We start from the raw sequence: 25,764 nt of genomic DNA, 5'->3' as shown, positions 1-25,764 counted from the left end.
ATAAGATGGAAAGATCCCATCACCAGGCAATGGAAAGGACCAGATCCATTGCTAACCATGGGTTGAAGCTTTGGGTGTGTCTACCCTACAGGAGATTCAAAACCCATATGGGTGCCTGTGAAAAACCTTAAGTCAGTAGGCCAGGATCCGACTGACTAGCATGACGGTCATTGGACAATAGTTAATGAGAAAAAAACTCCTCTCTTTATTTGTATCCATCTGAGGTAAAGGACTCAGTTCCTTGGCTTCATTGCCAGTCAGCCTCTTTGACAACTGGCTGATTGGCTAAAAGGTACATGGTCTCAGAAGTATTTCAACATGTCCTATGCCATGACTTGCTTTGTTTCTCTTGATAATACTTATCTTTAAGTTTCTTTACCAGATAATTCAGCCACAGAGGACCCTTGGAACTGCCATGGCCCACCTCCTCATGATTACAGACTCACCCAGGAATATACCCCTCTGGTTGCCCACGCTTGGTTAACCAAGTTAGGCAGAGACTAAGACTGTCACAGGCTGGCATTACCCACACTGCTGCCCTTAATCATGATGCTTTTTTAGTGAAGGATGGGTAAGATGTACCATGACAAGCACTCCTAAGACAGGACATGCACATGGCTAGGTGCATGATCCAATGATGGGCAAGGCTTGGTCAGAGGTGACACAACCTAAGACAGGCAAAAATGCATAAGATTAGAGGAAGGAGATAGCCATCTCGCCTCAGGGAGCTGCCTATGAGGTGGGTAATCCATGGAATAAAGTCAGTCCAGCCTTAAAATAAAAATAAAAGGGGGAGATGTGGGGACCTAAAGGCCCTGCCTTGCAGAAGTCCCAGAGGAAGTTACTGGGGTGCAGCCTTACTTACTTTGAAAGTCTGAAGAATACTTCTGCACTGCTGAAGAGTGCATGATCAGCATGTGACCATCCTTAAGATACACCCTCGGGGTGGGGGGGAGTTCCAGGTGCCTTTATAAGCTTTGGAACACTTGCAATAAATGAGTCCCTGCTTGACTAGGCTCCCCACTGTGTCTGAGTGTCCCCGGGTAATGGGGCGGTGTGGGCTGGTGAACGGTGTGCTTACTCATCCCCGATCCTCACCTCACCAGTGGTCGCGGGTTCAAGTCCCTGGCACCTTAGCCCCGAAGAGTCAAGACTATTTTGCCTTTGAATGGTATGACCCGGAAAAAGGACTTAATGGGCAATTAACGTGGACTAGGCTTCCCCAAGGGTTCAAAACTCACCGACCATTTTTGATGAGGCATTACATGAGGATCTGGGCTCAGCATCCCCACCTCAGTCTCTTGCAGTATGTGGATGACTTACTTGTGGTGGCAGACAGCCAAGAGGTTTGTACTGACGGCACAGAACACGTGCTGCTGACATTGGGAAGCCTGGGCTATCAGGCCTCTGCTAAAAAGGCCCAACTACGCAAACAACAAGTCCAATACTTGGGCTATATACTCAAAGAAGGTAAGTGTTGGCTCTCTGATGCCCGAAAAGAAACTGTCTTCAGGATCCCTACCCCAAGGAGCCCATGCCAAGTACGAGAGTTCCTAGGGTCCCCTGGGTTCTGCAGGTTATGGATAACAGGCTTTGCTGAGATTGCTAAGCCCCTATATGAGGCCACTAAGGAAAGGCCAGGAGAATTTTCCTGGACAGAAGCTCACCAAAAATCATTTGAGGCATTAAAACTGGCCCTACTGTCTGCCCCTGCCCTAGGGCTACCTGATGTGACTAAACCATTTCACTTGTTTGTGGATGAAAACAAGGGTGTGACCAAGGGAGTTTTGACGTGACTGATTGGTCCATGGCGCTGTCCTGTAGCCTATTTGTCTAAAAAACTGGACCCAGTTGCTGCAGGCTGGCTCCCATGTCTCTACATTATTGCTGCCGTAGCACTACAGGTAAAAGATGCTGACAAACTGACTTCAGGCCAGAACTTGACCATCACCACACCATGTGCAATTGAAGGAGTTTTAAAGCAGCCCCCGGACAGATGGCTAAGTAACGCCCGTATAACTCATTATCAGGCATTACTTCTTAATCCTGCTAGACTCACCTTCCAGGTACCAGTTGCCCTGAATCCAGCTACGCTCTTGCTGGACCCATATTTGGATGCCCCCCTGCATGACTGTGCCGGAATCCTGGCCCATGTCCACAGTACCTGATCAGATTTGAGAGATACCCCATTATCTGATGCTGAAGTAACCTGGTTCACTGATGGGAGCAGCTTTGTCCAGGATGGCAAGAGGTATGCAGGGGCGGCTGTAGTATCACTAACTGGCATCATTTGGGCAGAGCCTCTGCCCACTGGCACTTCAGCCCAAAAGGCTGAACTTATTGCCCTAACTGAGGCACTGGTATTGGGAAAGGACAAAAAGCTTAAAAGCTTAATGTGTATATGGACAGCCAATATGCCTTTGCCACTGCACATATTCATGGGGCAATATATTGGGAACGGGGCTTATTAATGGCAGAAGGAAAGACTGTCAAAAATAAAGAAGAAATCCTAACATTGCTAAAGGCTCTCTGGCTGCAAAAGACATTGACAATTATCCACTGCCCAGGTCAAAAAGGGGACAATCTGATTTCCCAAGGAAACAATCGAGTGGATCAGGCAGCTAAACAAGCTGCCTTCCAAACTGACTCAATCTTGGTCACCACACTAATTGACCCAGGTGACCCAAACCTCCCCGAAAAGCCCAAATACACTGGGGAGGACCTGAAATGGATAAAGGGACTGCCGAGGACCCAATGCCTGGAAGGATGGTGGAGGTCAGCAGAAGGAAAGCTGATCCTCTCAGAAAAATTAAAAAAAAAAAAATGTTGGCAAAAATAGACCATTCTTCCCACATGGGCATCAAGAGGACGCAGGACTTAATTCGACATGCCGAAGTAAAAATCAAGGTCGCTAATTTAAAGATTAAAGACATTGTCAATGGCTGTAAGCTTGCCAACTCACTAATGCGGTGCCAAATATTATAAACCCAGAAAACAGGCTTCGAGGGAGAAAACCTGGAGCCTATTGGGAAACGGATTTCACTGAGGTAAAGCCTGGCAGGTACGGATACCGTTATTTGCTAGTCTTTGCAGATACTTTTTCAGGATGGACTGAAGCCTTCCCTACCAAACATGAAATGGTTCAAATGGTGGCAAACTGTTGGAAGACAACCTCCCCAGGTATGGCTTTCCACAGATGATAGGGTCAGATAATGGACTGGCTTTTGTGTCCAAGGTAAGTCAGAGTCTGGCCATAGTTCTGGGGATTGATTGGAAACTACATTGTGCCTATAGACCCCAGAGTTCAGGACAGGTAGAGAGAACGAATAGAACTCTCCTTCTGTTCGCACTCTATCGAGTGCGTAACTCCCCTTTCCAGATGGGATTAACCCCCTTTGGGATCATGTTTGGAATGCCCTCTCCCATTATACTTAACCTCCAGGCAGAGAAGATTACTGAATTTGAAGATCGGGACCTGTTGGACGACCTCAGGGAGGTCCAATGGTCCCATAAACATGTATGGTCTAAACTACGTGCTCTTTATGAGACAGGACACCCTCCAGAACCTCATCGATAATGACCCAGTGACTGGGTCTGTGTTAACAGGCATCGGCAGGGATCCTTAGAGCCATGGTGGACGGGGCCCTATGTCATCCTACTGACCACCCCCACAGCCCTCAAAGTGGATGGTGTAGCATCGGGGATCCATCACACACATACAGCCAGCTGACCCATTTGCCGTAGAGGACTGTGCATCCCCAGCTTCAGGATGGAGAGTTTCAAAGGACCACAACAATCCACTCAAGCTAAAGCTCACCCGATTTTCAAACTGGTGACTGTATATACTCTGTTCCCCATGATAGCTGCTTCTGTTCTGGGAAGCCTGAATCAACCTATGAATCTGACTTGGGCCCTCCAAGATGTGATAGGGGGTAATATTTTGTTTCAGATCTCCCAAGTAGCGCCTCCAGCTACTTGGTTCCCAACTCTGCACTCCTGTTTAGATGCCTTCTTTGATTTCAATCCTAAGGGAGGCACACATCCTCACGCTCTAACTAACTCTCCAGGCCCATACAGAAAACCAGGCCAGTTCTATGTTTGCCCAGGGCCTGGAACTCCAAAATACAAGTCCCAGAGAAACAGGTGTGGAGAGGATAGCACTACTTATTGCACTCAATGGGGCTGTGAAACAACGGGACATATATGGTGGACCCCCAGGGAGGAGATCTTATTAAGGTAATGTGGGAGCAACCAATGCCGACTAATCCTCATAAAAATGGTAGGCTCAATATTAGTTTTACTGAAGAAGGAAAGAGAGCCACTGGCTGGGAAGCAGGAAAAATTTGGGGAATAAGACTCTATGTGGGCTGGACCGAACCAGATCCAGGAACTTTATTCTCTATTCAATTAAGAGTAAAAGTTCCTCAGTACCAGACCTGTTCGGTCCCCTTGGGGCCAGGTGCTGTTTTAAAGGTCACCCCAGAATCAATCTTGTCAACCACAGCGGCCCCCTCAAATAATGGTTATTCTGACAGCCATGGTCTCCTTATAGGTGACACCGACCTGCTTTGGTCACTAATGGCCCAGACTTACCAGGTACTCAATGATACCAGGCCAGACCTCACTTCATCATGCTGGTTATGTTATTCATCAAGGCCCCCATACTATGAGGGGATTGCATTAATAGGAAACACCACCCTAGCGCTGGACCCAGGCAGTTGCAGATGGGCTCAGCAGGAAAGAATCAGGCTTACGCTACAAGATGTTTCAGGATGAGGGCTATGTACAGGCAAGCCCCCTCATGAATACACTGCCCTATGCAACCAGACTCTGCCAGTGCTAGCCAATAACTTGTACTTGATACCACCAGATCAAGGATGGTGGGCATGTACTTTAGGATTAACCCCAATGTGTCCATTCTAAAGTTCCTAATCATCAGATTTTTGTGTTCTAGTACAACTGATCCCTAGAATTATTTATCACTCAGACCAGGATATAAATAGAGCCCTGACCGGGCAAGGACCCCTTCACCTTAATCGCCAGGAAAGAGAAGTTGTTATTGCCATTACCCTATCCGTTCTTCTGGGATTGGGACTGGCAGGAGCAGGTACAGGAATTTCAGCTTTGACCTTATAAAGCCAAAACTACCATAGCCTTAGAGCCGCAACAGACGGCGGACATCCAGAACTTAGAAAAGTCTATTTCTCATCTACAAGAATCCCTAACCTCCTTGGCAGAAATGGTTCTGCAGAATAGGAGAGGCCTAGACCTGTTGTTCTTGCAGCAGGAAGGCCTTTGTGCTGCCCTTAAGGAAGGGTGTTGTTTTTATGTAGATCACTCTGGGGTCGTCAAAGAATCCCTGGCCAAGGTTAGAGAAAGTCTGGCTTGAAGAGAGAACAAATATAGGGCTAAACAAGGATGGTTTGAATCTTGGTTCAATAGCTTCCCTTGGTTGACCACTTTGATTTCAACCTTACTCGGACCCCTCCTCATTCTGATTATACTCTTGACTTTTGGACCTTGCATTTTAAATAAGTTGGTAGCTTTTATAAAAGTGCGGCTGGGACCTACACAGATAATGGTAATGCGAAGCTATACAGCTAATGGTAATGCAAACCCACTATCAGTCCCTCCAGAGTCTGGTGATGAAGAACATGAGATAAGGGAGCGCTCATGATTGGGCCCCCAAGGTACTAGTCAGAGGGGGGAATGAAAGACCTGAGTGACTCCATCTTGGATAAAACCTCCATGGGACTGACCCAGCCCTGAGCCCTGTTCCAAGAAAAACCACAATAATTGGAACGGATAGAGAACAACTCCCTCGCCAATGGTCAATTAACCAGGGACAGGAAAGTACTAAAAGTCCAGATGTCTTTTCAGATTTCCTGAAGCCGGCAGTTTATGGTTTGGCACTGGCCTGCAACCAATCAGATGTTTGCCAGGCTGGAGAACCCCTACTCCCCTACTTGCTGAACTTGCTGAAATAAACCTATAAAAACCTGTCTCCCAAAGCAAGGGGTCTCACATCTGAGATCTGCTGAGTCAGTGACAGGGTGGGCCCAAGCTTGAGCTTGCAATAATAAAAGAACCCTTGTGTGTTTGCATTGGTCGGCTTCTTGGTGGTCTTTGGGGTCTCGTGAACTGGGCACAACAATCCCAGGCAACTTATGTAGGCCACGGATAGGAATTTCAGACTTCTGGCCCCCAGAATGGGGAATCAAAATCAATCAATCTTTTTCCTCTCACAAAATGGGGGATTTAAAATCAATCTCTGTTTAACCCATAACTCCCTACCTTCTCTTCCCTTCTTCCTCTCTCCCTTTTTCTTTTGTTCCCTTCCTCCCTGTTCCCTCCCTTCCTTTCTCTCCCCAACCTTTTTTTGAGGTAGCATCTATGTTGCCCAGGCTGGCTTCAAAACTTTCAATCCATCTGTGTTAGCCCCTCAAGTAACTGGGAAATAGGGCTGTGCCACTATGCACAGCTTCATTTCAGTGCATTACACCATTTAGTTTGCAATTTGTTCCAGCAGCCACAGGAAACTAACGTGCCCACAAGCCTACAGATGCTTTGGTCAACAGAGCATCTACTTGGAAAAAATTGGTCACAGTGGTGGCTTCCAGAGCATGGAACTGGTAAGATAGGCAGTGGCCAGAGGGGGCTTTTCTGTTTGTTTCTTTCTGTTTCTCTTGGATTGTAGTACCACATGCACATTTCTCTTCCATCCCAAAAGAAAACAAAACAAAATTTTTAATTCTTGTAGAATTAAAACACATACATGGGCCAGGTAAGGGCACTTTTCACTGAGTCTGAGAACCTTAGTTCAGTCCAGGAACCTACAGGGTACAAGGAGAGAACTGACTCCCCTTAGTTGTCCTCTGATCTCCACACATATATGGACACATATAGACACAATACACTTTCTTTTTAATCTCTGTAGTAACTTTTAGGGAAAATAGTCTTGCTGCCTTGAATTGCTATGCATTACAAGTTGTTTCATATTTATAGAAACTCTTTTCTAGCAGTGCACTCCTTGAAGAACCTGCATTTCTTTTGAAATTGCCTACTTACTGTACCTACTCACATCTTCTACAGCAAGCTTACATTAGCTCCTCAAATCTGCCAAGAAAGTCTCAGTTCACCAGTATCAGAGTTTAAAAAAAAGCTAAATTCTAGGTAAGATCATAGGAATCTAGTGGGTTCTTTTAAGACTTCAAACAAAATAAGGAGGAGGTTAGGAATGGTGGTGCATACCTGTAATCCCAGCACTTAGGAAGCTGAAGCAGGAGGATCCCCTCAAGTTCGGGAGGACAGCCTGTGTTATATAAAGTGAGATCCTGTCTCAGAAAAATCACTAACCAGGCTGGGGTGATGGCTCAGTAGGTAAAGCACTTGCGTATCAAGCATGAGGACCTGAGTTATTCCCAGAACCCAAATAAAGCTGACATGCTAGTGTGTCTGTAATCCTAGTGCTCCTATACCAAGATGAGAAGTGGAACCAGAATACCCAAAAATTTGCGGGTCAGCTAGTCTGGCTTATGTCAGCAGTGAATAACTAAAAAACTAAGTGTCTCAAATAAGGTGGAAGGTGAGGACCAACACTCAAGCTGTCCTCTGATCTCACATGTACCTGTGCTCACACACACAAACACCCCCCCTCCCTTTCTCATACACACACTTACACAAGCACTGCATATTCACACACACTTAAAACTAACCAAACTCTCAAGAAGAACTTTGGGGGAGCAAAAGCTAGATAAATTGGGGCTTCCAGCTCTTTAACCCCCATGAGGCACAGTTAATATATGAGGTTCTGAATAAAGTTTGATTCATAAAAATATAATTAAAAAGAAAAAAGTATAACATGAAAATTTCTCATTATGGTCTAACATTTTAGAGGTGAGGAAATTATGTCTTGGAGAGGTGATGTGATTTGTTGATGTGTTGAAGACCTAATAAAAGCATGTGGAGAGAGTACCGAGTTCTGGCCTCCCTCTGGGACTGCCTGAGAGCACCCCCCGCCCAATCCTGTCCATGTGGTGCTGTCGGCCCTCTGAAAGATTCCACCTGAAGTCTTCCTGGAGAGGCTAGTCTCGAGTTCCAGCTGTGAGCAAGTGATTATTCTACCTGGAGCCGTCTGTTTGCCCTAAACTGCCACAGTTTCCATGCCAGCTGTGCCTGCCAGCATCTCCCAAGGAGACCCAGGACTCATCATTAAATCCTTGTCATCACCAGAAGAACTCCAAGGCAGGCAGGGAAGACATTTGGGGATCATGAGGGAGTTCGTGGCTGAGGACATTCCTTTCTGCCTCTGATCAACAAGATCTTGTAAAGGACAAAATATTACATGGGAACCTGTAATGTTTGTGCCTGTGAAAACATGTGTCCAGCAAGTTCTAGAAGACAGTGGCTGTAGCTGCACAGGGTCTCATGTAGCCCAGGCTGGCCTCAAACTCACTGTGTAGAGGTGCTGAGGCATACAGACTGTGGAAGATTAGCTGAGCTGGGGGCTCCATCTCCTAGGCCATGAGGAAGCCATCATCAATGCTGAAGTGAAGACTTTCCAGTGTGGCTGTTTTGGACCTTCGCTCCTGTAAGCAACCCTCACTCATGCTCTGCAAGGAAGCCCAATATTAGCTCTACGGTTTCCCAAGGTGGACTTTGGTGGAATAGCACTTTGGTGGTTGGTGCCCTATAAGGAGGGATAGGTATTGTTTATGCTTTCCAGGGAGCCAGAAGATGGTTATTTTAAGATGGGACTAGGATGAGTGATGGCCTTCCTTTCTACTTCCTGTTGCTTGTCAGCTTTTCTTATAAAATGAGAATTGTCTTTTTTCAGTTATAAAAAAAATTGAATTGGGGGGAAAAAAAAGCATGTAGTAGGATCCTGGGTTTCTTAACTCCTTTTTCTTACAAAGTAATCACATAGCCACATCTGCTTTCATTTATAAATAAAATTATTTTCAAATAGGTTTTTTCAGTAAAACCCACAACTTAAATATGCTCATGAAATGGATCAGAAAGCAATCTAAAAGGGTCTTCATGCTCTAATTGTGAGTAGGAAATAGAATAGATAATAGTAGTTCAGAGAACTTAACTCCTAAGTCTCCTGCTTATGTTCCTTATTACCTTCATCTCTGTGAATCTGTGTTTTCTACCATACACTCAATGAAAACATAAGTAATTTAGTTTGATTGTCCACATCTGCATGCTTTGTGATTCTATGACTTGCCTGGTTGGAATACCCTTGTGCCTTTCACTTACAATTCAAAATTTAAAAAAAAAATATTTTATTATTTATATTTTATGTGTATGAGTGTATTGCTTGCATGTAGGTAAGTGCACCCATGTTGTGCAATGCCCGCAGTGGACAGAAGAGGCCATCAGCTCCCTGGGAACTGGAGTCACCAATCGTTGTTAGCTGCCATGTGGGTGCTGGGATTCAAACCCGGGTCTTCTGCAAGAACAACCAGTGTTCTTAACCTCTGAGCCATCTCTCCAGCCCTTTTTAAAGATTTTATTTTTATTTAAGTGTATGTGTATTATCTATGTGTACATGCATGTGTAGGTGCCTGCCTGTGAAAGCCAGAGGAGGGTGTCAGATCCCCTGGAGCCGGAGTTACAGACACTTGTAAGTTGCCCGATATAGGTGCTAGGTACAAAACTTTGGTTCTCTCCAAGACCAACAAGCATTCTTAACTGCTAAGCCATTAGCATTCTCTAGCTCAGTGGATAAAGGCACTTGCTGCCAAGACTGACAACCCGAGTTCAATCCCTGGGACTCAGATAGTGGAAGGAGCAAATCAACTCCTCTGACCTCCATTCACATGCTGTGGCATGTGTGTCCCCCCTCCCAGAATAAGTAAATGTAATAAAAAACAAAAAATAGACAATATAAGGTAGGCATGGTGTACATACCTGTAACCCCAGCACTTGGGAGGCCAAAGCAACAGGAAGATCAAGAGTTCAACAGGTCTTCCTTGACTACATTACTAATGTTGAGGCCAACAACAAAAAAAAAACAAACACCAGAAAGACAAAATAGTTGACATAGTTTAGAAGTCACAATATGAATTTGTAGATACTAGATTCACATGTAATGATAAGGTGCTCACACTGTGAAAGGCAGGAGGAAATACATCAGTCCCCATCTGAGTTTCTTGCTTACTAAGTCGACTGGCATATATTTTAATAATCCTCCTTAATGCTCTCTTTTGGAGGTGAGCAGAGGATAGGAAAGCAGCATCTGTAGTTATATTTCAGTGTACTAGACATTAATATTGTATGAAGCAAACATTGACGATCTTCACATACCTGTTACACTAATTAGGTAATTCAAACTATAAAGTGTTACCCAGTTATAGGATACTAGGGTCTAGGCCAAGGAGCACCCTAAAAAAAGTTTGTCTATTTTTATTTTTTATTTTATTGAGGCACAGTATCATGGTGCTCAGGCTGAAGATGGTACTATATAGCTGAAGATGACCATGAGTGCGCGATGCTGTGCGTGTGCACACACACAAGCACATACGATGTGCGTCTATGTGTGACAGAGGCTACAAATCAACATCAAGTGTCTTCATTTTTCACCCTCCACCATATCTTTTGGGTCAGGGTCTCTCACTGAACCAAGAGATCACTGAGTGGCTAGAATGGCTGGCCAGTAAGCTCTGGGAATGTCTCTGTCCCTCTCCCCCAGGGTTAGAGACATGCCTGGCCATGTCTGGCTTTTTTTTTTTTAAAGATTTTTTTTAACCTCCAAGGTCCAGAGCAAGACTGTGTCACGCACATGCGTATGCACGCACCCACACAGTTTGAAGATCTGGCAGGCAATAATCCATTGCTGGCCCACCATCCTCACACTGATTTCCTGTCCCCTGAACATGGAAGGAGGAATGAATGCTCTACCTAGGCCTCAGGGCAACATTCCTCTACAGAGAAGAAAAGGGCTTTCATGTAGCTACCCCCTGCCCATTAGAAATCATGTCTGGCTTTTTTTGTTGTTGTTTTTTGGTCCCTTTTGAGACAGGGTCTCCCTGTAGCCCCAGCTGTCCTGGAACTCACTATGTAGACCAGGCTGGCCTTGAACTTACAGAAATCTGCCTGCCTCTGCCTCCCAAGTGCTGGGATTAAAGGCGTGCACCACCACACCCAGCATGTCTGGCTTTTTAAAAGATTTCATGTGTGTAAGTGTTTTGCCTGTATGTATGTAAGTGCACCTGTGTCATGCAAAGTCCAAAGAGGCCAGAGGAATGTATTGGAGCTTCTGGAACTGGACGGTTGTTAGCTACCATGTGGGTGCTGGGAACTGAATCCAGGTCATCTGGAAAATCAGACAGTCCTCTTAACCACTGAGCCATCTCTTCAGCCCCCTTTAAAAAAAATTTTTTTTTTTTAATTTAATGGCTTGCTTTTTCACAGATGCTGGAAATCTTAACTCAGATCCTAATGCTTGCACGACAGGCACTTACTGACTAAGCTATCTTCCCACCTCCTAACCTTGTAACTTCTGATCTTTCTACCAAGGGCTGGGATCACAGTCATGCACTAACATGCCTGATTTATATTGAGTCCTTAAAACTACAAACCAAGCCAATAGAAGTTTCTACCAAGAACAGCCATTACTTTCGTATTTCACATGCTCAGTATCTGTCATAGTGTCAGACAAGGTAGCTGTAGCTGTGAGATCCAGATTACACAAAAGCAAGGTAAGAACCATACACAAACCTAAATGAAGTATTAAACTGAAGACAGTGGTGGTGAGGTGGAGGCAGGAGAAAATCAAGAGTTCAAGACCAGCCTCATTTATATATGGTGTTTGAGAACAGCCTGAGTTGCTAATGTAACCCTGACTGAAAAAACAGTAAAAATAATTAATTGGGTCATGCCTGTAATCCCAATATTCAGGAGGCTGAAGCAGGAGAATTGAATTGTTATCAATTTAGGGTCTTGGGTTTGATTCCTAGCACTGCATAAACTGGGCATGGTGGCACATGTCTGTGATCTAAGTCCTGGGAAGGTAGAGGCAGAAGGATCAGAAGTTCAAAGTCATCCTTAGCTACAAAGAGAGTTGGAGGCTATCCTGGGATAAATTAGGTTTTGTTTTAAAAAAAAGAAAACAGAAATTTTGCAGAGAGGTCTATATTTAGTATATAGAAGGGGATTGTTTTATAATATTCAGGGGAAAATAGTATTCATACCCTGTTCTTAGGAAGATCATAATCATAATATTAGTCTGCTTTAGTACCACGCACAGAGAATAGGTACTTAGTAAGATGATCCTTAATAATTACTGAGTCGCTTACAATCATCAGGTAATTATGTTAATTAACCCCTTTACACACATTACTTCCTAATTAACATTTAAAACAATCTATATTACCCTAGAACCAGTGCTCTTAACCATGGGCAATACAGCTTTTCAACATAAATCAATGAAGCAACTCATACTCTGAGAAAGCTCTGTAACTAAAGTTTCCTTTTAAAGGCTATCTCTTTTTTTGGGGGGGGTCTTTTTTAGACAGGGTATGATGTAACCCCTGCTGCCCTGGAACTCATAATGTAGACCAGGCTGGCCTTGATCTCACAGAGATTTGCCAGTCTCTGCCTTGGGCTTAAAGGTGTGTGCTACCACACCTGACAAAGACTATTTTTTAAATTCACGTTTCCACTCGGGGGGGGAAAAAAAAAAGACTCTTCCTAGGAAAATTTCCATCCTACATAGTTGCAACTAGATGACCACAAACTGTCCAAAGATGGGGGTACTTTACGAGTAAAAAGGTATACTATTAATAATTAAACCAGGACAAAAAGCGTAGACTGGGATGGTCCTGGGCAAACCAGGATATAGTCACTCTACCCATAACTAAATGTTTACTTCAGATCTTAAACCTTATTCCTTCTAGCAAAGGCCAGGGAAATTTATGTGGTGGCAGCTGTTTATGAGGTATAACTGAAATGAAAGACTACGTAAACTAGAAAGCTACACACCTGCACTTCAGATGCCACCAGTACTACCACTAGGTACTACCTTCACCTTCCCTCATTTAAATCCTAGTGAAGGGCCTGGAAAATGTCTAAGTGGGTAAGGTGCTTGTATCTGATGATATAAGCCTGACAGCCTGAGTTCCAACTCCACAATCCATGTAAAAGTAGAAAGAGAACCAACTTCACAAAATTGTCCTCTAATCTCCATATGCAGAGTAGCACAAGCATACAGACACATCACATATAATTTAAAAATAAGCAAATCTAAGTAAAATGATCTGATTAACTATCTGAAACCTACATGTGACATGAAAGCAGAAGAGACTATTTGGAGGGAGGAAGGGAACCAGCAAGTGATGGTAGGGAGCACAGGGGAGGACACAAAGTGGGGAAGGGGAACAAATTAGAACAAACTATAATGACAAACAGATATGAAAATGCCATAATGAAACCCAGTACTGTGTATGCCTACCTAATTTTAAAATTTTTATTTTTCTCTATGTGTTATGTGTGTGCATGTGTCTGCTTGCCTGTATGTGGTCCATGTTTACGCAGGAGCCCATGGAGGTCATTCCTGAAACTGGAGTTACAGGTGCTAGTGAGCTACTTGCTATGGATGGTGGGAACTGAACTCTGGTCCTCTGAAGAGCAGCACATGCTCTTAACTGCTGAGCCACTTCTCCAGCCCCATGTATGCTTACATAAAATAGAACAAAAAAGATGGGTGTGTGGTAGGGCACATCTGTAATCCAAGGACTTTGGAGGTTGAGGCAGGAGTATCAGGAGTTCAGGGCCAGTTTTTGCTTGTCTCCATGCCTGATGACCTGAGTCTGATCCGCAGAATGCTACAAGTTGTCCTCTGACCTCCACACACACTCAGCCACTTAAAAAATTTTTTTTCCATGCTTGAGTATATCTGTGAGGACGTGAAGATACCCTACAATTATTCATTCATAAATCACCATAATCTTCAAGTTCAAAAGGGATATGCACTTGTATAAGGTAGAACTACTAGTATTTAACCATGCTAATCCCTGGAGAGGCACAGAAGATGCAAAATGAAAAGAGCAAAACAGCAGAGTGATGAAAAATCTGTAAAGATAAGAAGGCGACAATACTAATAACATCAGGTATCAGACATTAGTCAGACAACAGTATGTGGAGGGACGAGGAAAGACATCCAAATCACCATCTGAGCTACACGGAGACCAAGAGATCTAAGTCTAAATTTCAAACAAAACCCATTCCTAGAAACCACTGCAACTAGTCCACTCTGACGTTTTTTCACAAACAATCGTTTCCAAATAAGTATACACAGAAAAAGATATCATACAGTAGGTAGGCTATTTCTAAAATCTTTCCTGTTTATCACACACTTTTCTGGCACAGAAATAAAATTCCTAGGCTGTGAATGACAGAGCACTTGCCCAGCATGCACAAGGCACTGAGTTCAAGCCCTGGTACCACCAGAAAAAAACAAACAAACAAAAAAACTCCATAAACAGAAGCATATTATCATTACTATACATAAAACTCTTTCTTTGAGATAAGCTTCTTTAAGGTATTACTAGGACTAGTCTGTATGTGATCAAATCAGAAAGATGAAGATATCTACTACTTTTGTGCTGGAGACATAGTACAGTGGCAGAGCACCTGTCTACCATGAGAAAGGATCCTGAGGTTCAATCCTCAGCACCAAAAAGAAGAAAAGAGGTATTTATTACACCGTCAATATGATTGTTCCTAAATTGCATGGGAATAATAAAGGATTAATGTTGGCAGCCTTATCTTTAAAATAATATGAGCATCAGGTGGGGTAGCACGTAACAATCCCAGCACTTGGGAGATAGAAGCAGGAGGATCAGGAATTCAAGGCCAGTTTGACCTCGAGTGAGGTAGTAAAGACAGGGCTTCATCTTTTGTTGCACTAAGTAAGAAAATGAAACATAAATCTTTTTTCTTTTGTTTTTTTTTTTTTGTTTTTTTTTTGGTCTTTTTGAAACAGGATCTCTCTGTAGCCCCAGCTGGCCTGGAACTCACTATGTAGACCAGGCTGGCCTTGAATTCACAGACATTTGCCTGCCTCTGCCTCCTGCTGGGATTAAAGGTGTACACCACCAAACCCAGCTAGAAACTAGTGGTTTAAAGCTGCCTCAGAGGGATTCTTATGTTTTTAACATTTTTAAATTTTTATTTTACATGTATGAGTGTTTCACTTGCATGGTATGTAAGTGCTCCCGTGTCATGCAATCCCCAAGGAGGTCAGAAGAGGGCATTGGAGCCCCTGGAACAGGCGTTAAGGATGGTTGTTAGCTGCCATGCAGGTGATGGGAACTGAACCTAGATCCTCTGTAAGAACAGCCAGTACTCTTGGTTGCTGAGCCAGTTCTCCAGCCCTCTCATGATTTTTAACATCAGGGATAGATGGTTTGGCTATCCTTATCAGTAATGATCAAGACTGTTTTACTCATGCTACTTCTACACCTACCTACAAACTTCTAACAGCAAGGTGATAAAAGATGTTTTGAAATCAGAACCAAAGGGGGAAATTTTTAGTTTGAGGTTAGGTCAAGAACAAAAAGTAGGGGTTGGTGACATAGCTCAGAGTACTTACATAGTACCTACAGGACCCTGGGTTCAATCCTCCTTACCAAATATAGTTGAATATGATGGCACATGCCTGTAATCCCAGCACTCATGAGGTGGAGGCAGGAAGATCTTGAGTTCAAGATCATCCTTGGCTACATAGTGAGGCAGCTTGGGATACAAGACCCTGATCTGCAAAAAGAAAAACAAGGCCAGGAATGGTGGTGCACACCTTTAATCCCAGTAGTCAGGAGGCAGAGGCAGGCAGATCTGTGAGATCAAGGCCAGCCTGGTCTACATAGCAAGTTCCAAGCCAGCTGGGGCTACAGAAAGACCCTGTCTCAAAAAACAAAAACAAAAAAAACTAAAAATTTTTTAAAAATTAATACATTTTTAAAAAGTTAACAGTGGGCTGAATTGTAAGTGCTTAAGTTGAAAGCAGGTTTGAAGCTGCCTCTTTCAGAGTTAAGAAATAGCAAGTTACTTAAACCACCCAGCTCTCCTGCACTGGTGATGAAAATGGTCTAGACCTATGCCGCCTTATATGGCAGTCACAAGCCATATGTGACAGCTGAGCACTGGGAATATAGCTAGGATGAGTAAGGAAACAAATTACCCATTTTATTTAATTTCAGTTCATCTAGAATTAAATAGATAAGTGTCACTAGTGGCTCCCCAATTGAGCACTGCACCTCTGGATTCTCTCAGTTAATGATTTCTAACCAAGGCAATTCCTCCCATCCCCAGGGGGTAACTGCCTCCATCTGCAGTCATTTTTAGTTGTCACAGCTGGAGGGAGTGACTGCTAGCATGTAGTGGATGGAGGTCAGGGATGCTGCTAAACATGTTGTACTGTCTCCCACAAGGAAGAAACAGCTAGTACAAATGTCAGCAGCGAGGAACTTGAGAAACTCCGCTCTAAGTTTACTCAAGGATGGAGTTAAAGCAAACATAAAACAAATTGCAGCACACCTTGTCTAAACATAATAACCAGGAAGAGTGAGATTTTTCATTCAATAGGAAAAGGTTTAAAGCATCAAGTTTTTACTGAAAGTGTATGTGATGAATAAATGAAAGATCCATCACCACCAAAGAATTACTTCCTGTGAGAGTTTTTACTTGAATATTAATGTAGCATTGAAAACTATTATCCAGGGGGCTGGAGAGATGGCTCATTCCATAGTTAAGAACACTGACTGCTCTTACAGAGGATCTGGGTTTGGTCCCCAGCACCCACATGGTGGCTAAGAACTTCAGTTCCAGGGGATCTGATGCTCTCTTCTGACCTCTGTGGGTATTGCAGGATATTACACAGTTGCACTTACACACAAGAAGGCAATACACTCATACACTGAAATAAAAATAATAAAGTATTTAAAACTATTATCCAGGACTTTGTTTCTTATGTGTTGAACATACAGTGCTGGGGGTGGAGGTCTCCAGTCCCTCTTTTCACTCTCTTAGTCTGAATTCCTTGTCCCCTCAATTAGCCTACCTGATGTGGAATCATCATTCATTTTAGATAAAAAAGAACAGATATCATTATGGAAGAAAAAACAATTCAAGAAAAATGGCCATCATGGCAAAGCTGCATGTATACATATTACCTAAAGAAAAAGCGAGGGTACAGAGCTATATTTTGACCAAAGGAAATGTATGGAGTGATTCTACTGAGTGATCACATAGTACATCCCAGAGAAAGATATACTGAAACTTCAGAGGATGAGTATCAAATAACGTTGTGGTTTCTGTGGCTCTATAAATTATGCAAGGATCAGTTTAAGCAGGATCATTCAGTACTACTCAAAGTGTTCTCAAATTTATATTAGCAATGTAATCTAATCCAGAATTATCTAGTTCTCAGAGAAACAGAAATAATGGACACAATTCAATGTTTTACTTCCACTCAAACTATTTTTCAGTGCACAAAATCATCCAAATTCATCTTACAGCAATGCCCTTTCTTTTCTGCCCACTTACTATTAACAGAGATTATTTACTATAGTTCAGGTTCTCTATTACTTCATAGAATATAAAAACTAAAAAGCCCCAGCTACTGAAAAATAAATGTTACATTTATAATTTTCATACTCGTCTACAAACAAGATTTTCCAGTGCACATATTCTGAACTCCTAAAAGTTCAACGCAATTTTTGTGAATGTTTCATTCTTAAACATGCTAGTTTCAGTACTTCTTCATATCCTCATGTAGAAAGTTCAAGACCTTTTTTTAAAAAAAATTTATTATTTTTATTTTTTATGTGTATGTGTGTATTGCCTGCATGTAGGCGAGTGGACCCGTGTCATGCAACGCCCATGGAGGTCAGAAGAGGCTGTTGAATCCCGTAGGACTGGAGTTACAGATAGCTGTTAGCTGCCATGTGGCTGCTGGGATTCGAACCCAGGTCTTCTGCAAGAACAACCAATGTTCTTAACCGCTGAGCCATCTCTTCAGCACAGTTCAAGACCTTTTATCATCAATTAACACTTAGAAAACTAAACAGTATCAGAAAAATAACATTTATAGCAAGATCCCTACCCACTTTCATTTTGCAGATTTGCCTATGAAGAACTATTCTCAGAGGGAAAACCATCTCAGTTCTTTTAAGTTTCTAGCCCAAATGACATAAAGTTCACTCCACCTTCTTCAGAAATTGGGAACAACACAGAAAGGACATTTTTAGCATCATTTTATATTCACCTACTGGTGTTACACATAGGACCTCAACCAATTTCTCAGCTTCAGCACTACTGATATTTTGAACAAAATAATTCTCTGATGAGTCGGGTTGTTTTGTGCAATCCACAATAATCAACAGCATCCTGGGCTCTTCCTACTACATACTAGCACCTCCTCCCTGTGATGATCTTAAACATCTCCAGAAGTTGCCAAATGTCCCCTGGGGAACGAACCTGTCCCAGGGTTGAGAATCACTAATCTTTCATGAAACTGCAATACCCAAAAGGGGACACTACCCTAATCAGAAGCCTCAAGAAAAAACTTTTTTTTTCTTTTTCCTGATCGGTAATTCTACCCAATTTATGCTAAATAGCTAAGAAGCAGGATATGCCACTCTGTGTACATGAAGACACGTGGTTCAACTTCTACAAGCTCTCCAGTGACAAGTCAACAAAACTACAACAGCTGCTTCTCTGAAAAAAGAAAATCCCAGCAAACTTGGGAGGCAGAAGCAAGGAGAATCGCTGAAATTTGAGGTCATTCTGGACTATACAGCGAGTTCCAGGCCCCCCAGGCTACTTCGCAAGACGAGCGAGCGAGCGAGCGAGCGAGCGAGCGAGCGAGCGAGAGAGAGAGAGAGAGAGAGAGAGAGAGAGAATGAGAATTCCACATGTAGGAAAAACAAGGTTTATATCACACTGGATAAGCAGAATTTGAAGAAGGGACAGAAAGGACTCTGAGAACAGAATGTCACGTAATGAAAGCAGGCATCCATGAAGAAACCCCAAGCACTTGTTCTCATTCACCAGCCCCAAGGTGGAAACAATTAGAACCCATTCCGCACACCAGAGCAGGTCAGCCAGGTACACCAAGCTGCTATTGCTCCAAGGAGAGGCCAAAATTAGGCAATGGCCTCAGGTTGCCTCGAGGGCCTCTCGTGGTTATCAGAAAGAGGGACCCAAAAAGTTGTAAGACAGCTGAGATCCCCAAGCCTAATTCACGATTTCTAGAACACCCACCCTTTTCTGGGTCCTAGAGGTTCTGGCCCGGAGTTCACAGGCTGCGGCATCGGAATCACGTGGGGCACCTTCTCAAAGACCCAGCTCTGAGTCCCCGCCCACCCGAGGCTCGGCCCCAAGGCTGAAAATCTGATTTTTCCAGGGTTCCAGGTGATTCCTACGCACGCGGAAGTTCACAATTTTTCCTAACTTGGAAATCACTGAAAATCTGAAGCTTTGCAGTTGGCTCCGGGACCACAGGGGCTTCTTCCAGGAGGGGCTGGGGCCCTCACACATAGCTCCTGTCACCCCAGAGGGCCAGCCAGGGCTCAAGCCCGGCCCCAAGCCGAACCTCTGCAAAGCCAAGGTCGGTTCCGACAGAACCCGGCCCAGCCTCCCTCAGACACCCAGCCCCATGACGTGACCAGGCCCTGGCCGGACGCCCTGGCCGCCTGCCCTCCTCAGGAGAAGCCCGTTAGTCCCCAGACCCCTTCCTTCCCCGGGTCACAATGGCAGCTCGCAGGAAACAGTCGCCCTGGAGGCGGAGACCCGAGTCCGCAGCGCCGCCCCGGGTTCCCCGCGGACCGACCTTCTCCAGAGACGTGTCCATGGCTGGGACGGCCGGCGGCGTCCGGTGATGGGTCCGCGGTCCCGGGCGCTACTTCCGCCTCCCGCGGCCCGCAGCGGTTTCCACGCTGGCAACGCTGACGTTCCCCACAGCCCGCGGCAGGCGGGGCGGAAAAGAGGAGGAGCTGCCCCGCGATGCCGCCGGGCGGGGAACCAGCGGTGAGCGGAAGGCGGGGCAGGGCGGAGCCGGGGCAGGATGGCCGGGCCTTCTAGGCTTCCGTACCCGGGCGTCACGCCGGCCAGTCCTAACGCGCTCATTGCGGAGGGGAACCTGGATTATCGAACCGTCCAAACACAGGTTTATCATAAGCTTGTCGCAACCATAGAGATAAAACTACAATATCTACAAGAGCTATTAACCGGGTGGAATACTTGAGAATCAGCTGCATTTGTAGAGCCAGGTTTCTAAGTCCGTCATCGTCAGCACCCCTTAGTAATGGAACAGTCCATTTACCTCGAAGAGCCGGCGTGTGCAAGATTGACACGGCGCACTGGAAGGCTGCGGGATTGAGTTTCTGGGACTTTAGCGACTGCTCTTCTCAAGAGACTTCTAGAGCTGAGGAATTTCTATCAGATCTCCCCTCAGAACTCCAAACGGAAACGGTTGAGACAACTGGCTCAGCGTCCTCCGTGTCACAATGATGACTTGTCAGGTGGTTAATAATCATGATAATGGTAGGTCTGTCGTTTTGTTTGGCGCTCAGCAGCCCTTTAAGTGGAGCATCAGGATCCCGGTTTCACAGTGTTAGGATTCAGACCCCAGCCCCCTAGTGACTCACTGCCTCCTCCTGCTAGGATAGATGGTAGTAGTGCGTTTGTAATGTTCTGATGAGGGGTCGCTGAAATCTGTCTTCTGTCAAGCATTTCCGGTTACTAGGCTGCCGAGGCCCGCAGAACCTGCCCTGACCTCTCCTGTGTCCTAAGCGCCGCTTCCTGAAGGCCGAGTAAATGACTGGGACGCACCGTCAGCGTGGTAATTGCATAGTTCGAGCCATCGACTTTACATATTGGTAAAAGCCTGCTGGGTTGTGTAAATAAAAATATTTTCTAACCAAGGAAGTCTGGGGCACTGCGTGAGTGAGCTGTGAAAACTTGTGATTCCCCAAAGAACTCTGCAAACAATTGATGAAATTATACCTTCCAGAAACTAAAAGTTGAGTATGCCTCTGCTTTCAGGGGTGCAAGCCGCGTTCCCAGCGTGTTAGGAAAGTTTTCGACCGTTCAGAAAAGTCAGAAGAATTGCAGTGGACAAACAAGCGTCCACTGCCTAGATTCTGCAGTTAGCATTTTCTTACTTTTTTTTTTTTTTTAATCACCTATGTTTCCAGATAACCATCAATATGTGCTCTGGTACATAACACCTCTGAACAACTCAATGTTATTAAAAAGTTGTGATTTTTAGGCAGAGGCAGGAGGATCACCCATGAGTTCAAGGTCAGTTCAAGGTATTCCATACCAGCCATGGCTACATAATGAAACCCTGTCTCAAAAAACAAAACAGGGGCTGGAGAGGTGTCTCAACCGTTAAGAGCACTGGCTGCCCTTGCAGAGGACCTGGGTTAGGTTTCTGGCACCCATATGGTGGCAAGCAACTGCCTATAATTCCAGTTCCAGGGGATCCATTGCCCTCTTCTGATCTCCAAGAGTATTGCATACATGTAGTATACTTAACATGCAGCAGGCTAAGCACTCATACACAAAAATAAATTTAAAATTTTTTTTTAACTTTTTAAAGATTAATTATTTTTATTTTATGTGTATATGATTGTTTTGCCTGCATGTATGTAGGTGCACCAAGGATGTGCAGTGCCTGTGGAAGTCATAAGAGGGCATCAGATTCCCTGCTACTAGAGTTACAGATGCTTAGTCACCATGTAGATGCTGAGGCCTGAACCTAGGTCCTCTTCTCTCCAGTGCCTAAACCAAAAACACTTGAGGGGCCAGGAGGGTGGCTTGTCAGGTAAAGGTGCTTCCTGCAAGTGTGATGACCTAAGTTTGATACCCAGGAGTCACATGGTAGAAGGATAGAACCAACTCCCAAAATAAGTAAAATGTAATAAAAAAAAATTAAAAGAAAACTCATGGTTTTTTTTGTTTTTTTTTGTTTTTTGGTCTTTTTGAGATGGTCTCTCTGTAGCCCCAGCTGGCCTAGAACTCACTTTGTAGACCAGGCTGGCCTTGAACTCATAAGAGATCCGCCTGCCTCTGCCTTCCAAGTGCTGTGATTAAAGGTGTGTGCCACCACACCCACCAAAAAACTCGTTTTTTAAAAAAATATTTTATTATTTTTATTTTATGTGTATGAGTGTATTGCCCACATGTATGTGAGTACACCCGTGTTGTGCAATGCCATGGAGATCAGAAGGCGGCTTCGGATTCCCCTGGAGCTGGAGTTAAGGACAGTTAATAGGCGCCATGTGGGTGCTGGGAATTGAACTCTGGTCTTCTGGAAGACCAGTCAGTGCTCTTAACCGCTGAGCCATCTCTCTAGCCCTAAAACTCGCAAGTTTTAAAGCTACCCCTGAGTATCTGGATTATTCTACAAAATAAATTCAACTTCTACTGACATGGCTTTTATGTATGTTGGGCTTTTTACAATGTTGTTGTTGCTTTACATTATTATTGTTGTTGTTGTTATTACTGAACTGGGGTTTTATTATATAGCCATGGCTGACCTGTTATTCGCTTTGTAGATAGACCAAACTAACCTTGTACTTGAAGTAATCCTGCTTCTCTCAAATTCTGGGATTATAGGCATGCACCACCTGAGACTTTTTTTGAATAGTAAACTAAAAGGAAACCAAGGAAAAAGGGGTATGTGTTTATTTTTCCCTTTGAATTCAACTGAATGATTTTCAAAAATATTTATTATTTTAATTTTATTTATTTATTTATTTATTGGTCTTTTTGAGACAGGGTCTCCCTATAGCCCCAGCTGGCCTGGAACTCGCTATGTAGACCAGGCTGGCCTTGAACTCACAGAGATCTGCCTGCCTCTATCTCCCAAGTGCTGGGATTAAAGGCATGCACCATCACATCCCACCTTAATTTTAATTTTATGTGTATGAGTGTATTGCCTGCATGTGTGTAAGTGCACCTGTGTCATACATTACCTTCAGAAGTCAGAAGAGGGTGTTGGATCCCCTGGATCTGAAGTTACAGATGGTTGTTAGCCACCATGTGGATGCTGGGACTAGAACCTGGGTCTTCTGCAAGAGCAGTCAATGATCTGAACAGCTGAGCCATCTCTCCAGCCCCTCAACTGTTTTTTTTAATTATTTTTATTTTATGTGTATGGGTTGTGCCTGCATTTATGTAAGTGCACCAATGTGAGCAGTGCCTGCAGAGGTCAGAAGAGAGCATCAAATCACCTGGAACTGGAGTTACAGACAGTTGTTAGCTGCCATGTGGGTGCTGGGAACAGAACACCGGTCCTCTGCAAGAGTAGCCAGTGCTCTTAACTGCTGAGCCATCTCACCAGTCCCTCAACTATGTGACTTTTGCTGTGACATGAATAATTAACAACCATATTGTAGATGAATATTTTAGTCTTTAATGTTTAAAATAAACCAGCTGATCCACATGGAAGATTTATTATGCACCATAGCAATGCAAAAATTATACACTAAGAACAGTGAGATGGTTCAGTGGGTAAATGTGCCCAGTGCCAAGCCTGACAACTTGAGTTTAATCCCCAGGACCCACATGGTAGAAGGCAAGAACTGACTCCTCAAAAGTTATCCTCTGACTTCTACACATACTCCACCATGACACAAACATTTGTGCACATGAACACACAAATGTAATTTTAAAAAAATTTAGTGATTCTTTACCCAGATATGGTGGTGCACATCTTTACTCTCAGCACTCCAGGCCATGTGGGGCTACAAGGAGACCCTGTTTCAAAAAATCCAACCCCTCACCCCCCAAAAGATACACCACCAAAAAGTATGAAGGAGGAACAAGATGGATAAACGTAGAATCATTAATAGCCTCAGCTTCATTCCAGGGATAAGTAGGTACTTGTAAAAGGGGCTTAATCATGACAGAGCTTCATTATTTTGTTAGAGGTTTATTTTTGAGACAAGATTTATGTACCTATGTAGCCCAGGCTGACCTTGAACTCATGTCACTGTTCCTGCCTTAGCATGCTCAGCTACACAGAACTTTAGATGTAATATTTAGACAAAAAGGAGCCCCTAGAAGATATAAAATTAACAAAATTTTGAGTTGAAGTTGATAGAAGTGAAAGTGTAAATGACAGTAAATTTCCCGGTAGAGAGTCAAAAGTTTCTAAATTAAGAGTCAGGGTTGGAAAGCAAGAGTACTTGATGCTCTTGCAGAGAACCTGGGTTCACTTCCCAGCACACACATGGCAACTCACAACTGTCCATAACTCCAGCTTCAGGGGATCTGATACCCTCTTCTGGCTTCTGTGGGCACTGCATGTATGTCATTCACTTACATGCAAGCAAAACACTCAAGCTTTTAAAAAAGAAAGGAACAGGCGGGGTGTGTTAGTGCACACCTTTAATCCCAGTGCTCAGGAGACAGAGAGGCAGAGGCAGGCAGATCTCAGTGAGTTCAAGGCCAGCCTGGTCTACATAGAGAGTGCCAGGCCAGGTGGGGCCACAGGGAGACCCTATCTAAAAGAACAAAAAAGGAAGAAACAGACACACCTAAGCATTGTGGTGCACATCTGTAATACTGACAATCAGGTGGTAGAAGGAGTAGGAATTCAAGGCTAGCCTCAGCAACTACATAGCAAGTTCAAGGCCAATCTAGACTACATGAGATCCTGTTTAAAATAAAGCAAAAACAAAAGAGGAAGAAGAAACAGCAGGACAACTTAGGTGGCTCAGCAGTTAAAAGTACTTGCCCCACGATCCAGTGGCTTGAGTTTGGTCCTGGAACCCATAAAGAGCTGTATACAGTGGCTTCCATCTGTAATCCCAGCACTCCTATGGCGAGATGGGAAGCAGAGACGAGAATCTCACAGAAGCCTGTAGGCCAGCTAGTCTGGAGTACACCATAACAGTAAGAGAGACTCTGCCTCAACAAGATGGAAGGCAAGAACAACTCCCAAAAGTTGTCCTCTGACTCCCTCATAAACATGCTATTGCATGTGTGTGCCCCTACAAATCAATAATTTAAAAAAAAGAAATAGATTTTAACATTTTAAAAATCACACTAGAGGAGTTGGAGTGATGGCTCAGCGGTTAAGCGCACTGGCTGCTTTTGCAGAGGACCCGGGTTTGAATCCCAGAGCCCACGTGGCTGCTGACAACTGTCCTTAACTCCAGTTCCAGAGGATCTGATGTCCTCTTCTGCTCTTCTGACCTCCATGAGCATTGCACGACCTACATGCAAACAATGCGCTCATACACATAAAGTAAAAATAATTAAAAAAAAATTTTAAATCACACTGAGTGGTTTCAGAGACATCTGCAATCCCTAGTAGCACCTGGAGGTGGCAGCCCTGAGACTTCTCACATTTATATTAGCTTCATTAGGGTCATGGTGTCCACTAACAGTTTTTAAAGGAAAAAAACAAAAACAAAAAGGCCCACATTTTATTGTTTGAAACGTGTCTAAAAGAAATGAATTATCAGCCAGGCATTCTGTCTCATGTCTGTAATCCTAGCAATTGGTAGTCTGGAGCAGGAGGATTGCTATGAGTGTAAGGCCATCGTGGGTCTAAAAAGCTAAACAAAGTAGTACATGCCTGTTATCTAATCCCAGCACTAGGGAGATGGAAGCAGGAGGATTGGAACTCAAGGATATCCTTGATACAGTGAACTGGGCTGCATAGCACTCTGTCAGACAAAACAAATGAAGAGTCGAATCACTATTGGGTAACCCCAAATCCACCCCCTTTCTCTCTCTCTC

At 44.0% G+C, this 25,764-nt stretch overlaps 2 protein-coding genes across 6 annotated transcripts in view; one reads left to right on the top strand and one right to left on the bottom strand.

The window, feature by feature from the left end:
- Pdxdc1 (pyridoxal dependent decarboxylase domain containing 1) overlaps positions 1-20,109 on the bottom strand; it is a 73,847-nt gene extending 53,738 nt beyond the window's left edge. The window contains exon 1 of one of the 3 annotated variants that reach the window (XM_029561990.1): positions 19,838-20,109. In XM_029561990.1, coding sequence (XP_029417850.1) covers positions 19,838-19,858 — 21 coding nt within the window. In that variant the 5' untranslated portion in view covers positions 19,859-20,109. The remainder of the gene's footprint in view (positions 1-19,837) is intronic. The other 2 variants (XM_008829887.3, XM_017797347.2) reach the window with 2 other exon arrangements.
- A 15-nt stretch (positions 20,110-20,124) lies between these two features.
- Mpv17l (MPV17 mitochondrial inner membrane protein like) overlaps positions 20,125-25,764 on the top strand; it is a 30,451-nt gene continuing 24,811 nt past the window's right edge. The window contains exons 1-2 of one of the 3 annotated variants that reach the window (XM_029561994.1): positions 20,125-20,550; positions 20,753-20,848. In XM_029561994.1, the coding sequence (XP_029417854.1) occupies positions 20,824-20,848 (25 nt within the window). In that variant the 5' untranslated portion in view covers positions 20,125-20,550; positions 20,753-20,823. Of the gene's footprint in view, positions 20,551-20,736; positions 20,849-25,764 lie in introns of all 3 variants that reach the window. The other 2 variants (XM_029561993.1, XM_029561992.1) reach the window with 2 other exon arrangements.

Source organism: Nannospalax galili, unplaced genomic scaffold, assembly GCF_000622305.1.
Source record: "Nannospalax galili isolate Female #2095 unplaced genomic scaffold, S.galili_v1.0 scaffold32, whole genome shotgun sequence".
In the NCBI taxonomy this organism is placed as follows: Eukaryota; Metazoa; Chordata; class Mammalia; order Rodentia; family Spalacidae; genus Nannospalax; species Nannospalax galili.
This window is presented reverse-complemented; position numbering and strand designations above follow the sequence as displayed.